At 53.5% G+C, this 20,591-nt stretch overlaps 3 protein-coding genes across 3 annotated transcripts; 1 reads left to right on the top strand and 2 right to left on the bottom strand.

Annotated features, from left to right (window-relative positions):
* Positions 1-2,737: 2,737 nt before the first annotated feature.
* On the top strand, positions 2,738-12,381 carry PAIP2 (poly(A) binding protein interacting protein 2). The gene is made up of 4 exons (XM_074883522.1): positions 2,738-2,885; positions 7,287-7,446; positions 9,853-10,032; positions 11,293-12,381. Exons 2-4 carry the CDS (start codon positions 7,309-7,311, stop codon positions 11,356-11,358), a joined length of 384 nt encoding a protein of 127 aa, XP_074739623.1. The 5' UTR covers positions 2,738-2,885; positions 7,287-7,308; the 3' UTR covers positions 11,359-12,381.
* Positions 12,382-13,953: 1,572 nt separating this feature from the next.
* Positions 13,954-18,855, bottom strand: SLC23A1 (solute carrier family 23 member 1). The gene is given in 17 exon segments (XM_074883375.1): positions 13,954-14,923; positions 15,080-15,175; positions 15,330-15,473; positions 15,712-15,841; positions 15,926-16,031; positions 16,151-16,298; positions 16,493-16,649; positions 16,752-16,872; positions 16,969-17,150; positions 17,231-17,298; positions 17,380-17,468; positions 17,549-17,706; positions 17,823-17,924; positions 18,146-18,217; positions 18,691-18,770; positions 18,773-18,816; positions 18,818-18,855. Coding segments are annotated over 17 exon segments (1,971 nt in total). The 5' UTR covers positions 18,844-18,855; the 3' UTR covers positions 13,954-14,675.
* Positions 18,856-18,889: 34 nt separating this feature from the next.
* Positions 18,890-20,294, bottom strand: MZB1 (marginal zone B and B1 cell specific protein). Its single transcript, XM_074883611.1, has 4 exons — positions 20,103-20,294; positions 19,696-19,802; positions 19,482-19,586; positions 18,890-19,379 (listed from the first exon to the last, which is right to left on the bottom strand). The coding sequence occupies exons 1-4, from the start codon at positions 20,292-20,294 to the stop codon at positions 19,202-19,204; spliced, it is 582 nt and encodes a 193-aa protein (XP_074739712.1). The 3' UTR covers positions 18,890-19,201.
* Positions 20,295-20,591: the final 297 nt, after the last annotated feature.

The raw sequence follows: 20,591 nt of genomic DNA, 5'->3' as shown, positions 1-20,591 counted from the left end.
CCACTTGCTTATGATGACATTTGTCATTCATCTGTCTCCAAGAGGCTGCTTAGTTCATCAGCCAAGCAGAGGATGTGACTTCAGAGCACTGGGGCCATGTTTGGCAGTCATCCCCCTGCTCTCTGAAGGTGGTTCATAAAAATTTATTCTGAAGGTCTCTACCTCCCCCAAGCATTTTAACAGTTTCATTACAACACGCAGTTAAGATTAACGTATTAAAATACTAGAGGTCTGTATGTCTTATTTTTAAAGTAGCCTTTCCTCAGCTATTACCTGCATCTTAAATAGCTGTGTAGGTCACTGATCTTGCACCTAGTGTCCTCTCCCTGTTGTAAATGCTAACCTGTGTAACTGCCGGGGATTGAACTGTTGGAGAATGTTACATCATGTTTAGTGTCTAAACAAAGAATTCCCAGGCATAAAGTGACTGTGGCGTAGTTGAACTTAAGACGTTTCAACACTCAGTTTCTGGTATCAGCAGATGTCAGATGCCTAATGCATATACTTTCAAAGCCCTGATAGCTGTATCTAATTCTTCACACCTGTACGTGTGCAACATGATGCTTTTATCCATCAGAAAATAGTCAAACAAACCTAATCTGCTTCTGAAAAATGTTGTTTACATGCAAAGGGCAGGGAAAGAATACATGCCTTACACTAATTTCTGATGAAGGCATCAGAATAACTTGATCTTGAGGACAGATGCCAGGAACACACTTTGGTGGCAGATTGATATGTGGTCTTGCCAGGGGCTGCTTACTCTTTGGAGATAACTGTATCTGTACTGTGGAGGGGTGATGGGAAATCATGCGGCGTGGGACTAGAGTGAAATATTAGACAGGCTCTGCAGTTTAGATGCCAGCTTTCGTACATTAATTTCAACTCAGAAGAGTAACCGTAGAGGCTGTTACCACTTTGCCATGTGTGTAGTTCAGCAGAAGTGCAACACAGCTCTGGCTTCCTGAATGCTGTTGGAAACAAGTAGAAAGAGAAGCCTCCGTTATAGATGAGAAAGCCATGTGTCACGCTGGACTTATTAAACTAGAATTGGAAACAGTTGTGGAAATACGAGTAGCAAGAGCACAGTAGTTTTGATTTTTGTAAGGATGATCCTTGCAGGGGTATTTGAAGGTTGTACCTGGCTAGGAGCTAAGCATTTAGTGAGCATATGACCGGCCCTAGAGAAAGCTCTTAAGGCCTGGAAACATGTTAGTAGTAGTGACCAATAAAATCAGTATAAACAGCTTGATTGAAGTCCGCACAAAACCTAAGAAAACCCAGATTTTCTGTAGAGTTGGTTATCCCTTACTAAAATTCAGGAGGAAGGAAGTAAAGGTCTGAGCAGAGAAATGTTAATGAAATTGTTATCCTTAGATAGCCTCTTTCCTGCTTAGAAGGCTGCCCACGCGAGTGTTTTGATAGCACAGGACACTTTCCAGCCTAACAGGTGGTGTAATGCGAAGAGCTAAGCAGAGCAAGTCGGTCTGTACAGTGCTAGCTCACTAACTCTTCTTGAGTCTGAAAAAATCTGCTCGCGTGTGGGGACTCTTCAACCACTAATGGATTTCAGGGTTATCCAGAGTTACGTTACACTTTTGGGCTTTGCAGTTGCACATGGAAACATTCTTCTGCCATATATTTCCCAACTTGCTGTTGGGGCAGATTTCCTGCTTTTTGTGGTTGTGAGCTTACAAATCCGTGGTACTGAGGCAGGCACTGAGTGGAGGTGGTTTGGCCACGCTGCATTTTGACTCCAGTTCAAGTCAGATTATGTTCATCAGTGGCTTGAATAGAACAAAGGGCTTTTAACTCTGTGGTGTCTGGTTTCTTTGCTTTTTAAGAGGTTGTGAAGGTCAGAGGACTGGAAAAGCTTGTAGCTAGGCAGCGTATTTGGGAAGGTGGGTAGCACGGCTCTGGTCATTGCTCAAACCTCTGGGCACTAGTTTTAACAGGTAGTGTCTGAAGGAGAGAGTAATTTCCACCTTATCTTTAAGAAAAAGGGAGAATCAAAGGAGAGAATAAAAATCTGCTTTTTCAACCCATTTTGTAAATAGGGTTGGAGTGTCAGCATCTGATGTCTCAGAAAAGAGCATTATGTCTTGTTCCCTAGTACAGAGCCTTAAAACTGCACGAGTCTAATGCTGAAACATTTGTTTTGGGAACAGGTGGGTTTTTCAGAAAGTACTACATGTCTTAAACCTCAGTGAGGCCCAGGGCTTAGTGGTTTCCCTACGGAGGCTGGTGTAGGCTGAGGGACACTGGAAAAACCGGGACTCCTTGAGGCAGGGCGCGGCAGTTTCCCCCTGGGATAACTCTCCCCGGGGCCTTCTCCCTCCCCGCTGATGTGCCCGGCGGGGGCGAGGCTGCACTGCCCTCCCCGCACAGCCGCCGCTGGAAGCGGGAGGGTGTTTGGGGACTACATCTTTATTAGCGCGACTGGCCCCTCAGGGGCCCCCTCCGGCCAGAGCCCCGGCCCCGTACCGCCTCCGTCGCAGCCGGCGCCACAAGATGGCGGCCGGCGCCGCCCGGCGGGACAGCGCTTCCCGGCGTGCCCCGCGCCGCCACCGCCGCGCGAAATGGCAGCCAGGCGGAACTACAGCTCCCGGCATGCCTTGCGGCGGCGGGAAGACTACGCGTCCCGGCATGCAGCGCGCCGCCTCCCCGCCAGGGCGGCCGCCGCCGCCGCCGCTTCCGGGGGAGGGGGGGCGGCGCCCGCGGGGTCACGCAGGTACCGGAAGTGATTTCACGTCCGGCGGGCTGCGGCGCTGGGAGGGGAGCGGGGCGGCGGGCGCGGAGCGGAGCGGAGCCGGGAGCGAGCGGGGGACGAGGCGGCGGAGCAGCTCGGAGCCGGCGTGCGCACCCGCGGCCCTTCCCTCTGCGCGCAGGTGAGGCGGCGCGGGCGGGGGCGCGCAGCCCCGGGCCGCCGCCGCTGCGGGTGGGGGGAGCGGGGGGAGCCGCCCCCTCCCCTGAGGCAGCGCCGGGCGGCGGCGCTCCCCCATTGCCCCCCGCGGCGGCGGCGGCGGCGGCGGGGCCTATGCGGCGGGGCCGCCCCGTGGCGCCGTCTTTATTGTCTCCAGTTCCATCCGGGTCCTGGGGAGGGGGGGCCGCTCCGGCGGCGCGGGGCCTGACGGGACGGAGCCCCCGCCGCGGGGGCGGCCCTTGTGGGCGAACAAAGCGGGCGGGGGGGCGGGGGCGGCCTCGGCTCCCGCCGCAGAGGCGCGGTGCCGCTGGGGCCCGTTGGGCCCCAGCGGCCGCGGGTCTGACGGGGAGCGGCGGCGCTGCGCCGGGGGGGGCGGCGGCGGCGGCTGAGGGCACCCGCACCGGGAGCTGAGGTCTGCGACTCCAGCGCCTTTATCGCCTCGGCGGGGCCGCGGCCGCCCCCCGGCGGGGGTAGAGCCCGCCCCGCCTCCGTAACCCCGATGGTATCAGCGGCGAGCGAGCGGCGGAGCTGAGCTTACCGGCGCGGCCCGGCAGGTTCGCCCGGTTCCCGCTGAAACGAAGCGGCTCCGCGGGCGTTCACGCTCGCTGGTACCGAAAACGTCGACACCGAGAGTGGTGTCTTGGGGAGCAAACCGTACACCCTCCGAGAGGTTTCGTTAGCCCGCGGGCCTGCCGGGCTCCCGGCGGAGCTGCGCGTCGCTGCGAGGCCTCTGCTCCTCACAGCCAACTTTTTTGGTTTTAAGCCTCGGTGCTGGCATGTAAGTCGGCTGTTTTCAACTAAACTCCAGTGCGATGCTTTGAAGTGTTTTTATGAGATAGCATCGGCATCCCTCATGAATTTGATTAAGAAATGTATTTATTACACGGAGTATAATCAGTTTACTTGATAACTGCCACTTGCTAATCTACTTAGATAACAAACTCGGCCAGTGCTCCTGACTCACAAGAATAATCACCAGTTAATAAACAAATAACACCATCTTCTGCACAAGTTCACATCACTCCCTGCTGCACTAAATCAGCTTTGCTTAAATTTCGGCTGCTACTAAAATCCTAACGTGCTGCTTGCTGTTCTCTGTTGGTTTTGGGTGCTTGAAGCAAATATCTTAATTCTTTCCCCGCCCCCCCCCCCCCCCCTTTTTTTTTTAATCAAGGGTGAGGACCTGGGTTTTGCTATGCAGAATTAGGCCTGTTGACCTTACCTTCGGAAGTAGACAGTAGATAATCTTCTTTCTGGTTAAGGTTTAAATGCAAAATCTTTAATCACAAGACTTCGAATTTTAATGATGGTTGGTCTAGGGGTCTTCATTGCTATAAACGCAGTAAAATTCAGAGAAACAGGTAAATGAGTGATGTTCAGGAGTAACGAGTTCCACTCCTCATATAGAAAAAACTTTGAGTTAACCAAAAGTCCCGTTGTTATAGGATTTTTAATTTTTTACTTCATTCCTAAAATAATCCTATTTTTTTAGTGTCTTCCCTTATGCACTTAGACCCTGCTTCCTGCATCACCTCCACTCCTCGCCAGAATCCTGAAATAATTTGGGGCTGGATCTCCAGTCATATCACTATGGCAGAATTCTCCATATTTCTGTTTCTTAGCACTACTAATGTTCTATTTCCTGTTCTAATGTAAGGAGCTTAGAGATCCTCTGCTTTCCACCTACTCCCAGATGGAGAATGTATTATTTTTATTCACAACGGTAGTGTGGCCTGTCACTGTGGCTTGTTTGCTGCAGCAGCCTTCTTAGATTGTGACTTTTTGCAAGACTAAAGTGGTATTTGGCCCTCCTCCTCAGAATTGCCTGTAGCTCATGACTAAAAAGCCTGTATCTAATAGTGGCGAAACGAGACTAATCTTGTCCTTGCAAATGAGCACAGAAGGCCAACTGGTTTGTATCTTGAAACGGCGAAATGAAAAGTTCCCTATACAGTGTATTTTATTACAAGTTGCAGAAAAAGAAATTACAAGGAGTGCTGTGGGTAAGGGACTGGCCTGGGGCTTCCTAACTGTTCATGCAGGATAAGTGTTTGTTGACATGTTTTCCTGTGGGAAAACATTAGTGGACTTAGGGCTTCATCAGATAAACTTCAGATATTCAGGTTGAGCCTCAGATTTTTCTTGAAGATAATCATCCACATCGTCCTTGGGCAGTAATGGAAAAAGTTATTTCAGTCCAAACGTGAAACACTGCACTTCCCTCCCTGCTAAAGCAAGTAGCTTGTGTTCTACGGGAACACTTAAGAAATGGGAAAACTTGCACATGATTCAACAAATTAACCTTTCAAGCTTTTACACAAACAAGTAGGGGTGTTTTTAATTATTATTTTTACCTTTATGGACTTGGCTAGGTGCTGTCTCATTTGTACAGAAGGTGCCTGGAATTTGGCCTGAGTACCTTACTAATGGGGAGTTACTCACCTGCAGTGTAAATTGGTGGTGTGCAGAAAGCCCGGTGGAATATTAATAGCAAGATTCACTCCACCAAAAAAAGGTGAAAAAAGAAGAAATTAGGCTTTTTAGGCTCTGAGGTGTTTTATTTCTTTTAGTCCATCCTGTTTGTTAGCTTCTGAACAGCTGAAGTTAACTTGATTTCAAGCTTGAACTGGGATGTTAAATGCAGTGTCTTCCTGTTTTATGTTAAATGCTGCCAGTAATCCTTTCCAAGTTTGTTTTGAAAGAACATCAAAAAGAACCTGTTTTCTCTTGGTAGAATACCCGAGTCCTGGTCTCGTTTGTTGTACTTCCTAGGGAGCTAAAGTGACTTCCGTACTTGGGTTTGCCTTTGATTTAAAAACCTTGAATAGAGCAAACCAGGCAAGTTCCTTTTTCTTTGTGCTTTTCTTAATTGATCATTTGGATGTAGCAGGTTTTTGACTTGGTATTATCAATAACAGGTTTTGAACCAAAACTTGCATGAATTCCATAAGTAATAAGACCAGCTGAAATATAAAGAGAAAATACGAGCTGCTATGTGGTAAGACCTTGTACTCTAATAACAACAGAGGCAATATTTTGATATCCTCTTCTCCAAGTAAGTCATTTTTTGATATGCAGACAATGAGCTAAAACATTGACGTGAGAATAAAATAAAAATATTTTCAGTCACTGCTGCGCTGTTTCATTGCAAATTTTTAACACTAGAAAAACATTGAAGTTTGATTTTTATTTTTTTTTTTTGAGCTCATTGCCCCACGTGCTTTGTGTGCTGTTGTCAAAATATTCAGTACTGCCAGTATTAGTACCTAAAAATACTCAGCTTTTCCAGTATTGGTATATGTACTTAAACATCCTGTAGGGAAAACCAGCAGCATTGTCTCATTTACAACACAAATAAGATTTTTCAGTTAGAACCTCGGCTGTGAGCAGCCTCGGGTCTCTGAACTCAAGAGTTACAAGCTTCACAGAGGCTTACGAGCCCGACAGAAAGGCTGCAATACCATTCGCGTGACAAGGGTTCAGACCGAGTGTAGGTTCTGTCCTGCTTTTGGTTGTGGTTAGTTGGAACAAACGTGCTCCCCAACTGTACCTTCATTCCTTGAGTTCAGGACGTCGCGGTATCGCGTATCATGGACACGCAGAAATGTTGAGTGCTCTCCAGACGTGACTCAATCCATATTAATGAAGTGGGGTGAGAGGCAAGCACGTACTGTCTTCCAGTGCCTTACGGTGGTGTCTTTACCTGAAGCTTCCCGATCAGTGGGCTCTTGCTAACGAAGTAGCTGTTGTGCCAGCCTGGCTCTACGAGGAATCAGCGTGTAATGGCTTCTGCCTTGCTTGCAAGGTTTCCCAGCAGTGAAATGGCTGTGAAAGCTGGTTCATGCAATCCCGTAAAACATCCCATAACTGAATTTGGGTAGGCTAAAAGTCACGCTGAAGTTTCCCTTACCATGGGTATCCTTGGAAATTCCCCTGAAGTGTTGCCCACTGCCTCTGAAACAGTACGGACGCTGGGCAGTTCGTTTCCATGTGAGTTTGTTGAAATTCAGGTGGGAGCTTTAAAAGTATTTTGGAAAACAAATTTTAGTTTTGGTTCTTGAACGTCGCCTTAAATATTTTTCTGCTGGTGAGTACATGTGCTTTCTATTTTTTTCCGTCACTTTTCATTGGTCTTGGTGCTTGGCATTTGCTATGATTTGGTGAGGTTTAATTTGGGAAATTACTTTGTCACTCGAATCCACGTACAATGGAAATGGCATTTCTGATACTCTTGTTGCGATTAGCAGAGCTCCTCTGCTGCAGTCACAGTAAGGCTACCTACAGCCTTCCCTTGGGCCGGGCTTATGCAGAAGCAGGGTGGTGAGTGAATCTGCACGTCTTTAATTACTGCATTTCTTAATTGCAGACTTTGAATCAGAGACGCAGCCATGAAAGATCCAAGTCGCAGCAGTACTAGCCCAAGCATCATCAGTGAAGATGTGATTATAAATGGTCATTCTCATGAAGATGACAATCCCTTTGCGGAGTACATGTGGATGGAAAACGAAGAGGAATTTAACAGGCAGGCAAGTCATTTCCCTCCATAAATGTCTTGTGATGTGGTTTACCATTTTCTAGCTGAAGGGAGAGGTGCTGTGGCTTAGCAACCGGAGTACAAGACTAGGAATCCTTTAGAGACAGAGTTTTCAGATAGGCTTGCTAGAATAATCCTGGGGAACAGACAGATCTCAGTTTTTCTGGCAATAAATACATATTTTCTATAATCTTGGTGGAAAACACGGGAAGTGCAGCATGTTCTAATGCATCTATTAATTCCCTACTTTGGCAGGAGAGAGGAAGAAAAATATAGTTCACAGACTTTATGTGGCTCTTTGGAAGGGACGGGTCTTGCTAGGCTGCCGAGGTGTTACATGTGCAGACATGCCGGCTGTGGCTGTTCTGAACTGGATACGTCCAGGTGCATACCTGCCTTGTCAGCTGCTCCCGAGGGAGTTGGTGGACATAGCTGCTGAGTGACAGTCCTGGTCGTTGCTTAATACTTCAGTGTCTTACAGCTGGCCTTTGCAATCAGGTTGGATTGAAGCCTTAACTTCATCTTTCACCTTGCACCTGGACACAGTTTTCTCTCCCGGGGAGGCTGGGAACAGCCTACCTCTTTCCACTGCTCCTTTCTTGATCAAAACTTGATCTTTGTACTCAAGTAGCTGCTTTCTCTGCACTCCAGCACAGTATGGCTGTGCTGAAGTCTGAGCTTCCGAAATAGGATACGTCTGTTGCTCTCTCTTCAGGGTGCCAGCAGGCCACAAAGCTAATCTGAAATTCAAGTTGCTCACAAAATCTAAATTCTCCTGTGCATATGCCAGGATGGTCTCTGTCTTGTTTCCTGTTTGGTGGGTTTTTCCTCCTGGGGAAAACTGTAGTTAGCATACAGGACATGTAGTTCTTGGGGGGAAAAACTGAGAGTTGTGCCGTGAATAAATGATTTTTCAGGCACGGACTCCATTTTCAGAGAAGAGGAAAGGTGGGAGCGTGAGGGGAGAATGGTCTTATTCAGGCAGGCAAACACAGTGTGGCCGCCTGGTCGCATGCCGCTGCAGGCACATCTCTCTGTGGGAAGTTAAACCTGGGCTGGAAAATACAAACAAGCAATATTAATTTCAAGACCTTTGGGGAGTTAAACGTTATTTAGTATTTCTGGAGCTGCTGTGTAGCTTCTGTAGGTGTACAACCATGTAACAAAAAACCTGAAGCCGGGCAACCCCTGCTGTAATACTAGCTCATGGCTGCGTGCCCACAGCTGCCTTTTACCCGCATGCTGAGACGGTGCCTCGCTGGATTGATTGGAGACTGCCGTCCTTGCTGGAGTGCTTTTTGGGGAAATTACTAAATCGGTGTTTCATGCGGGGTTTGAATTGTCTGGACAGTGGCTTAGAGCATATGGCGACGAGTCCCTGTTCCCCAAAGCTGTGCATCTTGAGCACCAAGTGAGCTGGTGAGTGTGTTTGCCCCAAGCACAGGGGACCTGGATTTTACAGGAATCCTGAACTCTGGCTTTAACTTTTTTGATTTGGTATTTGTGGTATGTAACTGAATTTCCACTTTAGGATCGAGTATGTGTTTGATTTCAGGGTGGAGGATAGATAGAAAAACTTGTTAGAGCTTCAATTGAGTGAACTTTTAAATCTGTCCTGAATAATTTTTCCTCTCCCTTATGTCTGACAAGTCATTCACACCAGCTTCTGTTTCCCTGCTTTCCACTCTTAAGCACTGCAGTGCAGGACATGGGAAATGTGTGAGGATGAGCTCCCTCCAAAGCTTGTTTACTGAACAACCAAGCAAAACTTTCCTTTAATCTTTGCAATGCATGTCAGTTCTGCATCAGTTGATTTGTCCTGCTTATAGTGCAGCAGGTCAGCATTCTTAACAACTGCTCAGATCTGTGGAGTTCCTTAGGAGAAGGGTGAATGCAAAACCGACAGCAGAGGAGATGCTGCTTGTTCCCCGTTCCAGGTGACAGGCAGTGGTTATTTTTTTTTTTTTTCCCCCCAGGAGTCTTGCAGGACACTTTCCTAGGGACTGTGCCTGGCTGCACGTGTTGTCCCTGGTTCCCTTCCTCATACTTGCAGTGAATTCAGTCCAAACTAGTCGGTACAAGTGAAATTTTCACTTGAAACCCACGTTTTCCTTCTTGAGCTCGTAACAAGCTGCAGACGCAACAACTAGGGCTGGAGAGTTCTCCTGCTTATTCCCTTTTAACTGCGGCCCAAGTTCCTGTGCTTTTTCTACAAACAAAGCATTTCTCTACATTAAAAAAATCAAAGCTGCTTGCCTTCCTGCGGCACAAGCGTGGTGTTCTGCTAGAAGCCCTATTGCATAGCTACAGAGAAGGTCAGCTAGGTGCACAAACCTTGGAATGAAGACGCAAGCTCTCAGTAAGTTTGTTGATGAAGCGGTTTCTTCTCATTGTATAGATCGAAGAGGAGTTGTGGGAAGAAGAATTTATTGAGCGCTGTTTCCAGGAGATGCTGGAAGAAGAGGAGGAACACGAATGGTTTATTCCAGCCCGTGATCTCCCACAAACAATGGATCAAATCCAGGACCAGTTCAATGACCTTGTTATCAGTGACAGCTCATCACTGGAGGATCTGGTGGTAAATTCAGTTTCTCGTCATATTTTAAAAGCTTGCCATCTCTCTTTGTCCAAGGCTGATTTTTGTTGCTGTAATGGCAAAAGAAAATCCTTTACACGTAGGCTCTTAACCGTGCCTGGCTCTGGCGGAGGGGGAGATGTGGAACGGTTGGGTAAGGATATTTCCTCAAATGATGTGATGTGGTTTTCCTCGGTGGTTTTCTTCATAACCACATGGTGCCTTTCCTAGCCCATGGCATAAATTCAAGTGGCTTTGGGTATGCATTCTGTGTTACGAAAGGCAGGCAGTGGGCGAAGCACGCTGACCCTGTGGAGTGCCGTTTGCTGACAGGACTGCAGAAGTGTAATTCAGCATCTGTTATGTGTTGCGTAGGTACGAGCCATGTTCTGAGGTCTGGTTTGGATTGTGCAGGCCATAGCAGATCTCTTTGTAGAAATCCTAAGGAAGGGGAAAGCAGTGATTATTTCCCTCTTTCTTGCTGTGTGCGTTCTGTCCAGAGCTTAACTAAAAGGAAAGAGCAGTGTGTACCTATTTTCCCTAACAAAATACAAAGTTACTGATACAGAGTGCAAAAACCTGTCGTGTCTCACAACTGCTGTGAGATTCAGATGCAAACCCCTGCTTTTCCAAGCTTAAGCAGCTGCAGGCAGCAGTTCTAGTCTCAATTAAGAACACAAAAGCCTAATCCTCCATTTCTTTATGATAAAGAGCTCATTTTGGAGATTCTGGCTGCCTACCTATAACTGCAGAGTATAGAGTAGCAGCTTGCCAAGTGGGAGGACTGGGTAGTCACAGACATAGAAATGTAAAAAATCAGTACAGTGCTCATATATATTAAATTCCCGGAAGTGGCTTAAGTTCCTGGAACAAGTCTCCTCTTGCTTAAATAAGCAAGATCTAAAAACCTCACGGCACGTTTTAACAGCTCAACTTCAGAAAAAGCTACTTCAGCATTAAGCGAAGTTGCTGTATGTGATGCTTATCTGTGGGTTTCTTGTCTCTTGCTCCCTGAGCCCTCATCTGACTGAAACGTCCAGGTGGTGCCAAGGAAGGATGGATAATTTGGGTACTAGCACAGAGGAGCGGGGTTTTCTAGGGATTATAGAGACTTTTGGTATATGCAAAAGCCCCATGCCATGCCTGGCTGTTACTCTAAATCTGTAAACTGTTCCTGATGCTGTCTGCTTGGAATTGTATTCAGCTTCAAAATGGAAGATGAAAATAATGATTCAACTAGACTTCTGTTTTTCCTTTCCTCAGGTCAAGAGTAATCTGAATCCAAACGCAAAGGAGTTTGTTCCTGGGGTGAAGTACTTAAATATTTGAGTAGACTGGGCCCTCTCTTGGTGGATGTAGCACAATTTCCACACTGTGAAGCCAGTATTAGAAGATTTAATTGTAAAAGCTCTCTCTTCTTGTCACTGTGTTACACTTATGCATTGCCAAAGTTTTGTTAGTCTTGCATGCTCAATAAAAGTGCTGAGACTGTTATTAAGTAAATCTGTCAAAAGTTTAATGGAAACATAATTGGGCCCTGGCTCTCTGCAAAGGAGGCAGTGAGGTAAGAAGCACCAGTCAAGTTGAGACAAAGTACCACGTTTATAAAACCTTCTGCAGACTCTGTCTTTTTAAATAGGACTTGGAATTTGCTAAGGATGGTCTGTTTTTAACTAAAGATGTGTTAACTGGTGCTAGTTTGCACCTGATAATGCCTTAACTTAAAAATGAAAGCAAGGATATCTGATTGTTATGCAAATTAGCTAACTTTCCTTTGAAATATCAGTATTGTTACTAATGTTAATTTCTCCCCTTAAAAAACTTCATGCTCCTTTGAAGCAGCGTGAGCTTTAACAGAAATTTTACAGACCTGTACAGAGTCGTAGATCTCAGCTACTGAACTAACATCCAAGCGATTGGAAGGAAGAAATTCCCTGTACTTTGCAGTATGTTATCATGTCAGAAACGTTCACTTCCTGATTATGTTAAAGGAGATGTGAGTTTCATCACAATTTCTTCCAAGAACCCAGATACATACATAGCACTGCCTATGTAACTTTTAGCATACAACTTTATTATAGCTGGATTTAACCAAGAAAACCCTAGCATTAGTGATTTGAGTGGTGCTTTTCCCTTGCTTTGTTTAATCATCACTACACAATAGTCTACAGCACAACAACTTTTTTTTTTTTCTTTTAATAAAGCTAGAACAGTTTTGGCTTCTTAAACTTCATATTTGGGTAGGTTAAGCTGCCATACGTGTTCAGTGTGAATAGTGTTTAAGTTGAAAATATTGTAAAAAAATTATATTTTTTCAAAAATATTTAAAAAAATAAATAATAGTAGAACTGATGTGGTGGCTGTCTCATGAATATGCATCTCGCATGGAGGCTCAGTGCAGAGGGAAGGGCTGTAACACAAGAGCCCAAAAGGCTCCTCTGAGGTTGGGCTCCGACTGCTCGTTTATGTCTTTCCTCCTGCTTTACGCGCTTGCCTGGGCACATTTTCCTTCCTTCTCACCGCTGCTGACCCGGGTCCAGCTCCCCTGCGGCGGGGCAGTGCTGGTTATCAGCCCATGACACCGTGTAAAGCCCGGGGGGGGCTGCCTGGATCCACGACGCGGGGGGCGAGTTGTGTGGAGGCTGCAGGAGCGGCCTCCAGCAGCACTCGGACACCACTCGCATCCACTCTTGCTTTGTAACTTTGCCCAGCCTCACTGTTAATATTTTTTTTTAACCTCCAATTAAACCAAATGGAAACACTTCAGAAATTACGTGGTACTGCAGGTGAGACAAAGCCTTTACCGGGTGTTACAGCATAACCACATCCCTGCGTCGGTCTCGCCGCAGAGGGAAGAACCCCTCTTGGGGTTCAGTCGGACCAACTCGCTTTGCTGTGCTCTGCAGAATGGTAATTGCTGTTATCCCAGGCTCCTGGCTGAGTGTCCCCTTCCCTAACCTCAGATCTGGCCTTCCTCTGGCTTTTCCACTGACTTGGAGATAGTTTAGACTCGAGCACCTAAAGACAGAAGGTCAGGAAATAACATACTACTGTGCCCCAGGTTATTTTTAGCTGGAGTGGGAGTTTCACCAGAGAACCCCCGCACGGGCAGCCGTCACTTGCCGGTGAGCTTCCTCTGGAGCTCCAGCCTGGGGGTGATTAGCTGGGGGTGACTGGCAGCCGAACGCTGCTCCTGAAACAGCCAGCCCATCGCCTGCTTTGCTGTTTTATCCCTGCTGTATCCCGGCCAAGTGTCCAACAGCGGGAGGTTTAGCGAAGAGGTGAACTTCCCGATGGCCTCTGCTAGGATGGAGCTGCCGTCCTCCACCGCGGCCCCTGCCCTGCTGTGTTTGTTTGGGGTTTGTGGCCACAGCGGAGCTGACAGCGCAGCGCTGTTTGGGCGTCGGGGCTCGCCCTTGCTCTCGCTCCAGCCCCAGCGAGTGGGCTGGTGGTGGGTGAGAAGCTGGGGGGGGACACAGGTGGCCAAAGGGGTACTGCACGCTGTGTAACGCCACGGACAGCAGCAGAGCAGCCTGGCTGGGCACCGCGGTGCTCGAGGTTGCTGCTGAGTGAGTGTATTTGCATCACTTGGGTCTTTTTGGTGGTATTTCCCCCTCCAGCTTCACTTCTTAAACTGTCCTTGTCTCAACCCACAGGTTCTCTCAGTCTGCCCTTCCTGCTCAGCCTGGGGGGCGAGTGTGTGGCTGTGCCACCACGCCAGCGCGGACAGACTGTGACAGGGTCACACAATGCTGGCTTCAACTTTCGATTTTGGTGCTAAACCCAAGTCCACAAACGGGTTTGACTCCGTCAGCTGTTGCAGTGGGGCCGACGGCTGCCTTTCTGTACCCTCTGCTGGGAGCCAACCGGCCGCACGAGGCAGTGCTTCAGCGGCCAGGGTCAAGCCGTCTGTCCAGCGCTCCCCAAAGCCGGACGCGTCCCCAACGCCAAGGCCTTGTGCTGAGCCACCTCCCCGGCTGCAGGGCCGTGCGGGCAGAAGCCCACCGAACTCACGGTCACTCGGGCTGGATGAAACCTGGTGTGTCTCCACGTTGGGCAGCCCGGGAGGAAGCCTGGAAAGCTGCTGAAGCCTTCGCAGCACAGAAGGGTTGAGGGAACGGTGCAGGACACAGCGAAGACACCGGTAGGGCAAGTGGGCTTGAATTTTTTTTTTTTTATTATTATTTTTAATGTATGATCTTAAAATAGGCATCCTAATGCTGGCCTGGATACTGTACCCCACGCAGAGCCTGCTTCAGCCGCTGGGTAGCCCCGCTGAAGCTGAGGGGCACAGCTTGGAAATTTGTGGCCCCAGATGGGAGTTTGTGGCTTTGGGGACTCTGGCTGGTTCTGATGGTGGCTAACTAGCTTCAGCCAGTGGCTAATGAGCTTCAGCAAGCGCCGATCAAGTCTCAGCCAGCTACGGCTTGAGATGGAGCCATGATGCGGGGGCTGGTGGCCCCCAGACTAGTACCCCGGGAGCTCGGGATGTCCCTGAAAGGCAACTTTGAGTTTCCCTAGCCCTGTGTTCGAGACAAGCACCAGAAGCCTTGGCTTTGGACTTGGCGGGTGCTAGTGAACTCTGACAGCACCTGTGGGAGCTCGGCTCGGCTTCTCCGGCGCTGGGGCGCGAGTCCTCCCCTTGCTCAGACCTTCGTGCACACGGAGAGCCCATCCGTGGTCTCCTGCACGTCCGCGGCTGCCGCGCCGCTGCCCCTCACCCGGGCCTTAAACCCCGTGAACACGGGGCAGATGGGCACGTGCTTCAGCCACCGGCTTCTCCTCACCACGCTCATCCCGAAGGGGAAGTCGTAGCTCCTCAGGCTGGCGCTGGCCGTGCTGTCCGAGTGCGCGCCCGCCTTCCACTGCACCAGCCCTCGCTCCTCCTGCGTCCCTGCGGCAGCCGGCACCGTGTCAGCCGAGCCCCGGCCCCTGAGTGCCCTCAGCATCAGCCGCCCCTCGCCCTGCGATCCCCTCTTGCAGCTCTGAACCAAAATGAATCTGCGTCCAACCCTCCTGCTTCCTCCCCCCGGCTCTCTGCTTTAATTACCCGGGATGGTGTTGTCTAGGATGAAGGCGATTGTCCCCCCGACGAACATCTCTGTTGTTAGCAACACCGTCAGGATCTGGTCCAGCTCAGGGACACCTGCAAGAGAGCAGGGACTGAGCTGGGCCCTGCTGCGATAAGCCAGATTTGCCTAATTAATTGGTGCTTACCCGGGGTGGGCAAGCATCCTTGAGATCTGCCCTGCTCTCTCCCTAAACACCCAAAAGTGGGGCTCTTCGTGGTGGGCGTGTACCTGTGTTAATGGCCTTGGGGTGGGAATCCAGGTAATTTGGCAGCGTCAGCCCAAAAAACATGGCGAAGCCCAGCACAAAGAGGTTGCGGGAGGAGTTCATGTCGACGAACTGCAAGTTGGAGAGGCCGACGGCCGTGATCATGCCTGAGCAGAGACAGCGGCTGCGCTGCAGGCGGGCAGAGGTGCCCGTGCTGCTGCCGCGGCGGGGGGGGCTGCCCGGCAAAGGCAGCGAGGGGCCTTCAAACGCAGCAGCGGTTCAACCCCAAACCTCAAAGCCCGCCCTGCATCCCTTGGGCTCGCCAGCCCCCAAATCTCCAGGGAAATGGCCCAGGGCTGATGATAACAGTGGTGCGGGTTGGAGGGGCGGCTGCGGCGAGGTTACCGAATAAGGTGCAGAACATCCCGCCGAGGATGGGGTCAGGCAGGGAGGCGAAGAGCGCCGTGAACTTGCCGATGGTCCCCAACACGAGCATGATCCCGGCCCCGTACTGTATCACCCTCCTGCTCCCCACCTGCACGGAGAGACTGGCAGCGGGTGACAGCTCCCGTCCCCCCCCTGCCCCGGCCGAGCCAGGACCCCTCCCCGGCCCCAGTACCTTTGTGATGCCCAGGACGCCGATGTTGGGGCTGGAGGAGGTGGAGCCGTTGCCGGTTCCCAGCAGCCCCGCGATGATGCAGGAGATGCCTTCGGTGAAAATGCCCCTGGGGAAAACGCAAAGGGGCTGGTCCCCACCACTGCCCTCCTGCAGCCTCCCTGCCCGGTCCCCAGGGCTGCCACGGTGCGGGCAGGGTTACGGGGGGTGGGGGGCAGCTGGCCGTACCTGTTAATGGCGTGCACAGGGGGAGGGGGGGCTCCCGCCAGCCGGGCACAGGAGTAGTAGTCCCCGATGGACTCGATGATGCCCGCCAGCGTGGCGCTGAACATGCCCAGCACAGCCGCTGAGGTCACTGTAGGCAGACCCCACTGGCCTGCCCGGGGGGCAGAGTGGGGTGTCAGGGTGGGGGTCACCCCAGGACCTGGCCCCCCTGGTGCTTCCTGGTGCCGCTTTGGGGCCCCCCCAGGTGCTCCCCAGCCCTGGTGATGCTGCACCAGGTCCCTGCATCCCCCCAGGGCGAAGGGGTACTGGGGGGACCTGTGCACCGCAGGGCTGCCTGGCACTCACAGGGGTAGGGGACCCGAAACCAGGGTGCCACGGACAGAATCTCCCCCCGGGCGTCTGTCCTGGCCTTGTAGCCGTACGCCTCGGGCTGGCTGGGGAAGACGCCGGTGCACGTCAGCACGTAGCAGAGCAGCCACACCACCATGATGGCCAGGATGATCTGCAGGGGCAGAGTTCAGGGACGCACCCCACATTGCTTGCAAGCCCATGCATGGAAAAAGGGGGGATTTTTGGGACTCCCCAGCTCTCGGTCAGTCCCTACCGGGAACATCTTGAAGATCTGGACGCGGAACAGGACGAAGCCACGGCCCCACCTGTAGCCGGGCAGGCAGACAGCGACGTGCCTCAGGTACTGGGCAAACAGGATGATCAGGAAGATGGTGCTGGGGGGAGAGAGATGATGTCCCTTGTGCCCCTGGTGCCCTCCTGGCGCTACGGGGGACACCCCTTCCCCTCGTCTGCCCGTCCCTGTGCCGTACAGCGTGGCGATGCCCCAGTGAGAGCCGGCCCGCTCGCCGGCCGCCTGGAAGACGGAGAGTCCGATGAGGGAGATGGTGGGGGTGACGGTCAGCGGCCCGATGTAGCTGAGCAGCGCCCCGGGGAGCCCCAGCAGCCCGATGGCCACCTCCACCAGGCTGGACACCACAATGGCCCCTTGGATCTGCAGAGCATGAATTGCGGGGGGGTTCAGCAGCCCACTGGGGATTTTGGGGTGCCCCCGGGGGTGCCGGTGGAGCATACCTCTCGCATGCGGGGCTGCCAGATGTGGGAGGTGTTGAGCGGCAGCACCCAGTTGCCGTAGATCTGCTCTGGGGATGGAGGGGGGGTGAGGTGGTCCCTGGGAGGGGGAGCAGCTGGACACCCCCCCCTTGCACCCCCTCTGCCCTCACCTTCAGGCGGGCATTGCCACTTCTCCAGGGCCAGGATGGCTTTGGCAGGGACAAGGAAGGCCAGCGCACTTGCCTGGAAGAGGGGCAGCCTGGGGGGGGACGAGAGGGGACGCCTGCGCCCGCGGCCTGGGGATGGGCAGGGGGGTCCCCGCCAGGGCCGCGGCTCTACCTGATGCCCACGGTGGTCTGGATGAGGGTGGTGATGCCGACGCAGGTGAAGATGGTGCCGATGAGGTAGCTGACGGTGAGCTGGTCCTTGCCCACGCACAGGCTCTCGGCCAGCAGGAAGGGGACGGCAATGGTGCCGCTGAAGCAGGTCAGGTAGTGCTGAGGGGTGGCAGGGGGTGCTCAGCGGGGCTGGGCTGCTGTGGGGTGCCCCACGCCACTGGGAGCAGGGGCTCGGGCTCTGCCGATGGGGGGGGGTACCCACTTCCAGGCTGTACCTGGAAGCCGAGCAGGATGCAGAGGTACCAGGGGGGCACGTCCTCGATCCTGTAGAGCATGTCCATCTCTGGCCGGGGGGGGCCAGTGCCTGCTGCGGGGTCCTGGTGTGCGGGGGCACAGCTCAGCCCCGGCTCACCCTGGGGGCTGGGGCTGGGGGGGGGGCACCCCACACTGCCCCTCGAGTGGCACAGCCTGCCCCATGGGACCCCCTGCTCTCTCAGGGATGGGGAGGGGTCCCAGCTGGCGGGTCTCCATCCGATGGTGCGTTGCAGAAGGATTTGGGGTGTGCGCCATGCTGCCCGTGGGGTGCCCCAGTACTCACCCTGCCCGCCGCAGGCAGCTCCTTTCCAGGGGTTCGTGGGGGGTCAGGGGGGGTGAGAGCCAAGTTCCCGTTCTGGCAGCAAGGGTGAGGCAGGAGCCAGATCAGTGTTGTCCCGGGTGTCCCATGGGAACGGGGCTGGGCTCTGCATGGCCACTGCTCGGCACCTGTGGCTGCTCAGCCTCACCCCGTGCTGGCTCTGACCCCAAGAGGAGTCTGGTCTCCAAATCCCATCAGTCCCTACGTGATGGTTTGTCCCCAGGGGAGGGTGGAGGGGGGTCCCCACTGGCCCTGGCATGCCTTGACCACCCTGTGGATGCCATGAAGGATGGCACAGCCAGTCCCAGCTGCAGCATCCCAGCATGTCCCCTCGGTCCTGGGCTTCACCGCAGTCCCCAAGCTCACCCCATACTTTGCCATCCCTGGTGGGGGCCCCAAGTTGGCCATCACTGGGGTCGGTACCCCCGGTCACCCCCCTCCCACCCCACTGCCCCAGGATATGGCCGAGGAGGGGACCGGATGGGGATGGTGATGGAGGCTGTGTTCACCTGGGGCTGAGCCAGGTCTCCCGAGTGGGTCCCCATCCTCCAGCGATGCGGCCCCGGCGGCGATGTCACTGCACGAGGGATTTTATGGCCGTGGGAAGGACTTTAGTCACCACGCAGGCCGTGGTGCGGGGCAGCAGGCTGGAAGGTGGCCATTGGCTGCGGGTTGTGAAACCAGGGAGTGCTGCCTCTGGGACTGATCAGCTATTAACTCCTTTAATTAGGGCTGGCACCACCTGCAGGGCCAGGGCACTCCCGCCCTGAGCACCACGTTGGTAAAACATTAGAGCTGGCAGGTTACAGAGTAATTCCCGGCTCGCAAGGGGTCCGGCAGCGCGGGGCACCGGCTGCTGCCAGCATCCTCCTGGCACTGGGCTGGGCATTGAGGGACAGTCACGACGCTGGAGATGGGCGACACCGGGAAGGCGCCCTCCTCCCGGCACATGTTGGCTCTCGCTGGGGACGAAGTTGGTTCCGAAGGTCACCAGGGCATTAAGCATTAACCGCACCGGGGTTACAGCTCGTTCTGCAGCGCCTTGGGGGGGGCCGGCCCCCCGACCTTGCCACTGGCACAGGCCCCCTTCTCCCCTTGGCAGAGCAGCTCCCGCAGGGCAGCCGGGCCCCGCCGGTGCGCCCCGTAGATCTGTGCCTCTCCCTGCTCGCCCACGTAGCTGTGGCACATCTTGGACAGCCTGCGAGGAGCCGAGTGTGGGTCACGCTGCATCCTCCTGCCATGGTGGCGAGGGGACAGTGCCCAGCACCCCCCCGCATGGCCAACCCCTGCCTCGACTTACCTGCCCGGCCAGGGTCCCCCCATCACCATCACGCTCATGGGCTCCTGTCTCGGCAGCCCCGGCCCTGCCAGTCGCTTCTCCCCGTCCAGCTCCTGCACCCCGTAGCTGCGGGGAGAGTCAGGGGTTGGGGAAAACCCAGTGCCTGGGGACACCCCTGTCGCCGGGGACACCCCATCCCTGGGGACACCCCTGTCCCTGGGGATGTTCCGCTCACCTCTCCCAGCCCTGCGAGCAGCTCCTCTCCAGCACCTCCACGTAGTCAGACTCGCTCAGCGCCTTCCTGCCCACCTTCCCCTCCGCCCTGTGCAGCTGCTCTTCAATCTGGGGTGAAAAAGGGCAGAAACTAGCCAGTGAGGGTGGCAGCCTTCCCGTGACCCTGCTCCAAGCAGGGATGGGGTCTGCACCCCCTTCTTTGCCACCCTGGCAGCACTTTTGCATGAGGTGGTGGGTCCATGAGCAGCTGCAAGGGGGCTTGCTGGCCCCAAAGGGCTTTTTTGGGGTGCCACCAGGGAAAGCCATCAGCAGGGTGCCCCAGGGAAGCAGACAGCATCTCCCCAGGCCGGAGCATCCCTGCGAGGGCTCTCACTCCTGGCTTCAGGGTGCTGTCTCCCTGATTCCCACCTGGAAGGCGATGGCGTGGCAGGCATCGCAGCGCAGGGATTCGGGCATGTGGGGCGAGAGCCGTTCCTCAGGGCTGAGCTGGGGTGCAGGGATGGAGCGGACCGGGCTGGCAGGGGGGGCCCCGCACATATCCTCGGCCCCCGACCCTGCCAGCAGGCTCAGGGCCAGCCACGCCGCCAGCGCCGGCTGCATCCTGCCGCGATGCTGAAAGTGCTGGGGCAGAGGCTCGGGGCGACTATAAACCCCCCCACCCCCGGGGCCAGTGAGTGGTTGCTGAGGCGCATCTGACGCACCTGCATCCGGCTGACGTGGCCCCAACCATCCCCGGGGTGTCGGGCCGGCGGGGGGGTGGTGTCTGTGTCCGTGGGGTATCCCTGACTGAGAGCCCCCTCTCCGGGAGGTTTTTGGTTTAATTCAGTCCTGTAACGCCTCCCCGGGGTGGTGTGGACCTACATGGGCTGAGGCTGGGGTGGGGTTTGGGGTTCAGGG

The sequence above is a fragment of the Strix uralensis genome, chromosome 14 (genome assembly GCF_047716275.1).
Source record: "Strix uralensis isolate ZFMK-TIS-50842 chromosome 14, bStrUra1, whole genome shotgun sequence".
Taxonomy (NCBI): domain Eukaryota; kingdom Metazoa; phylum Chordata; class Aves; order Strigiformes; family Strigidae; genus Strix; species Strix uralensis.
Note: the sequence above shows the minus strand (reverse complement) of the source record. Positions and strands in the feature narration are given on the sequence as shown.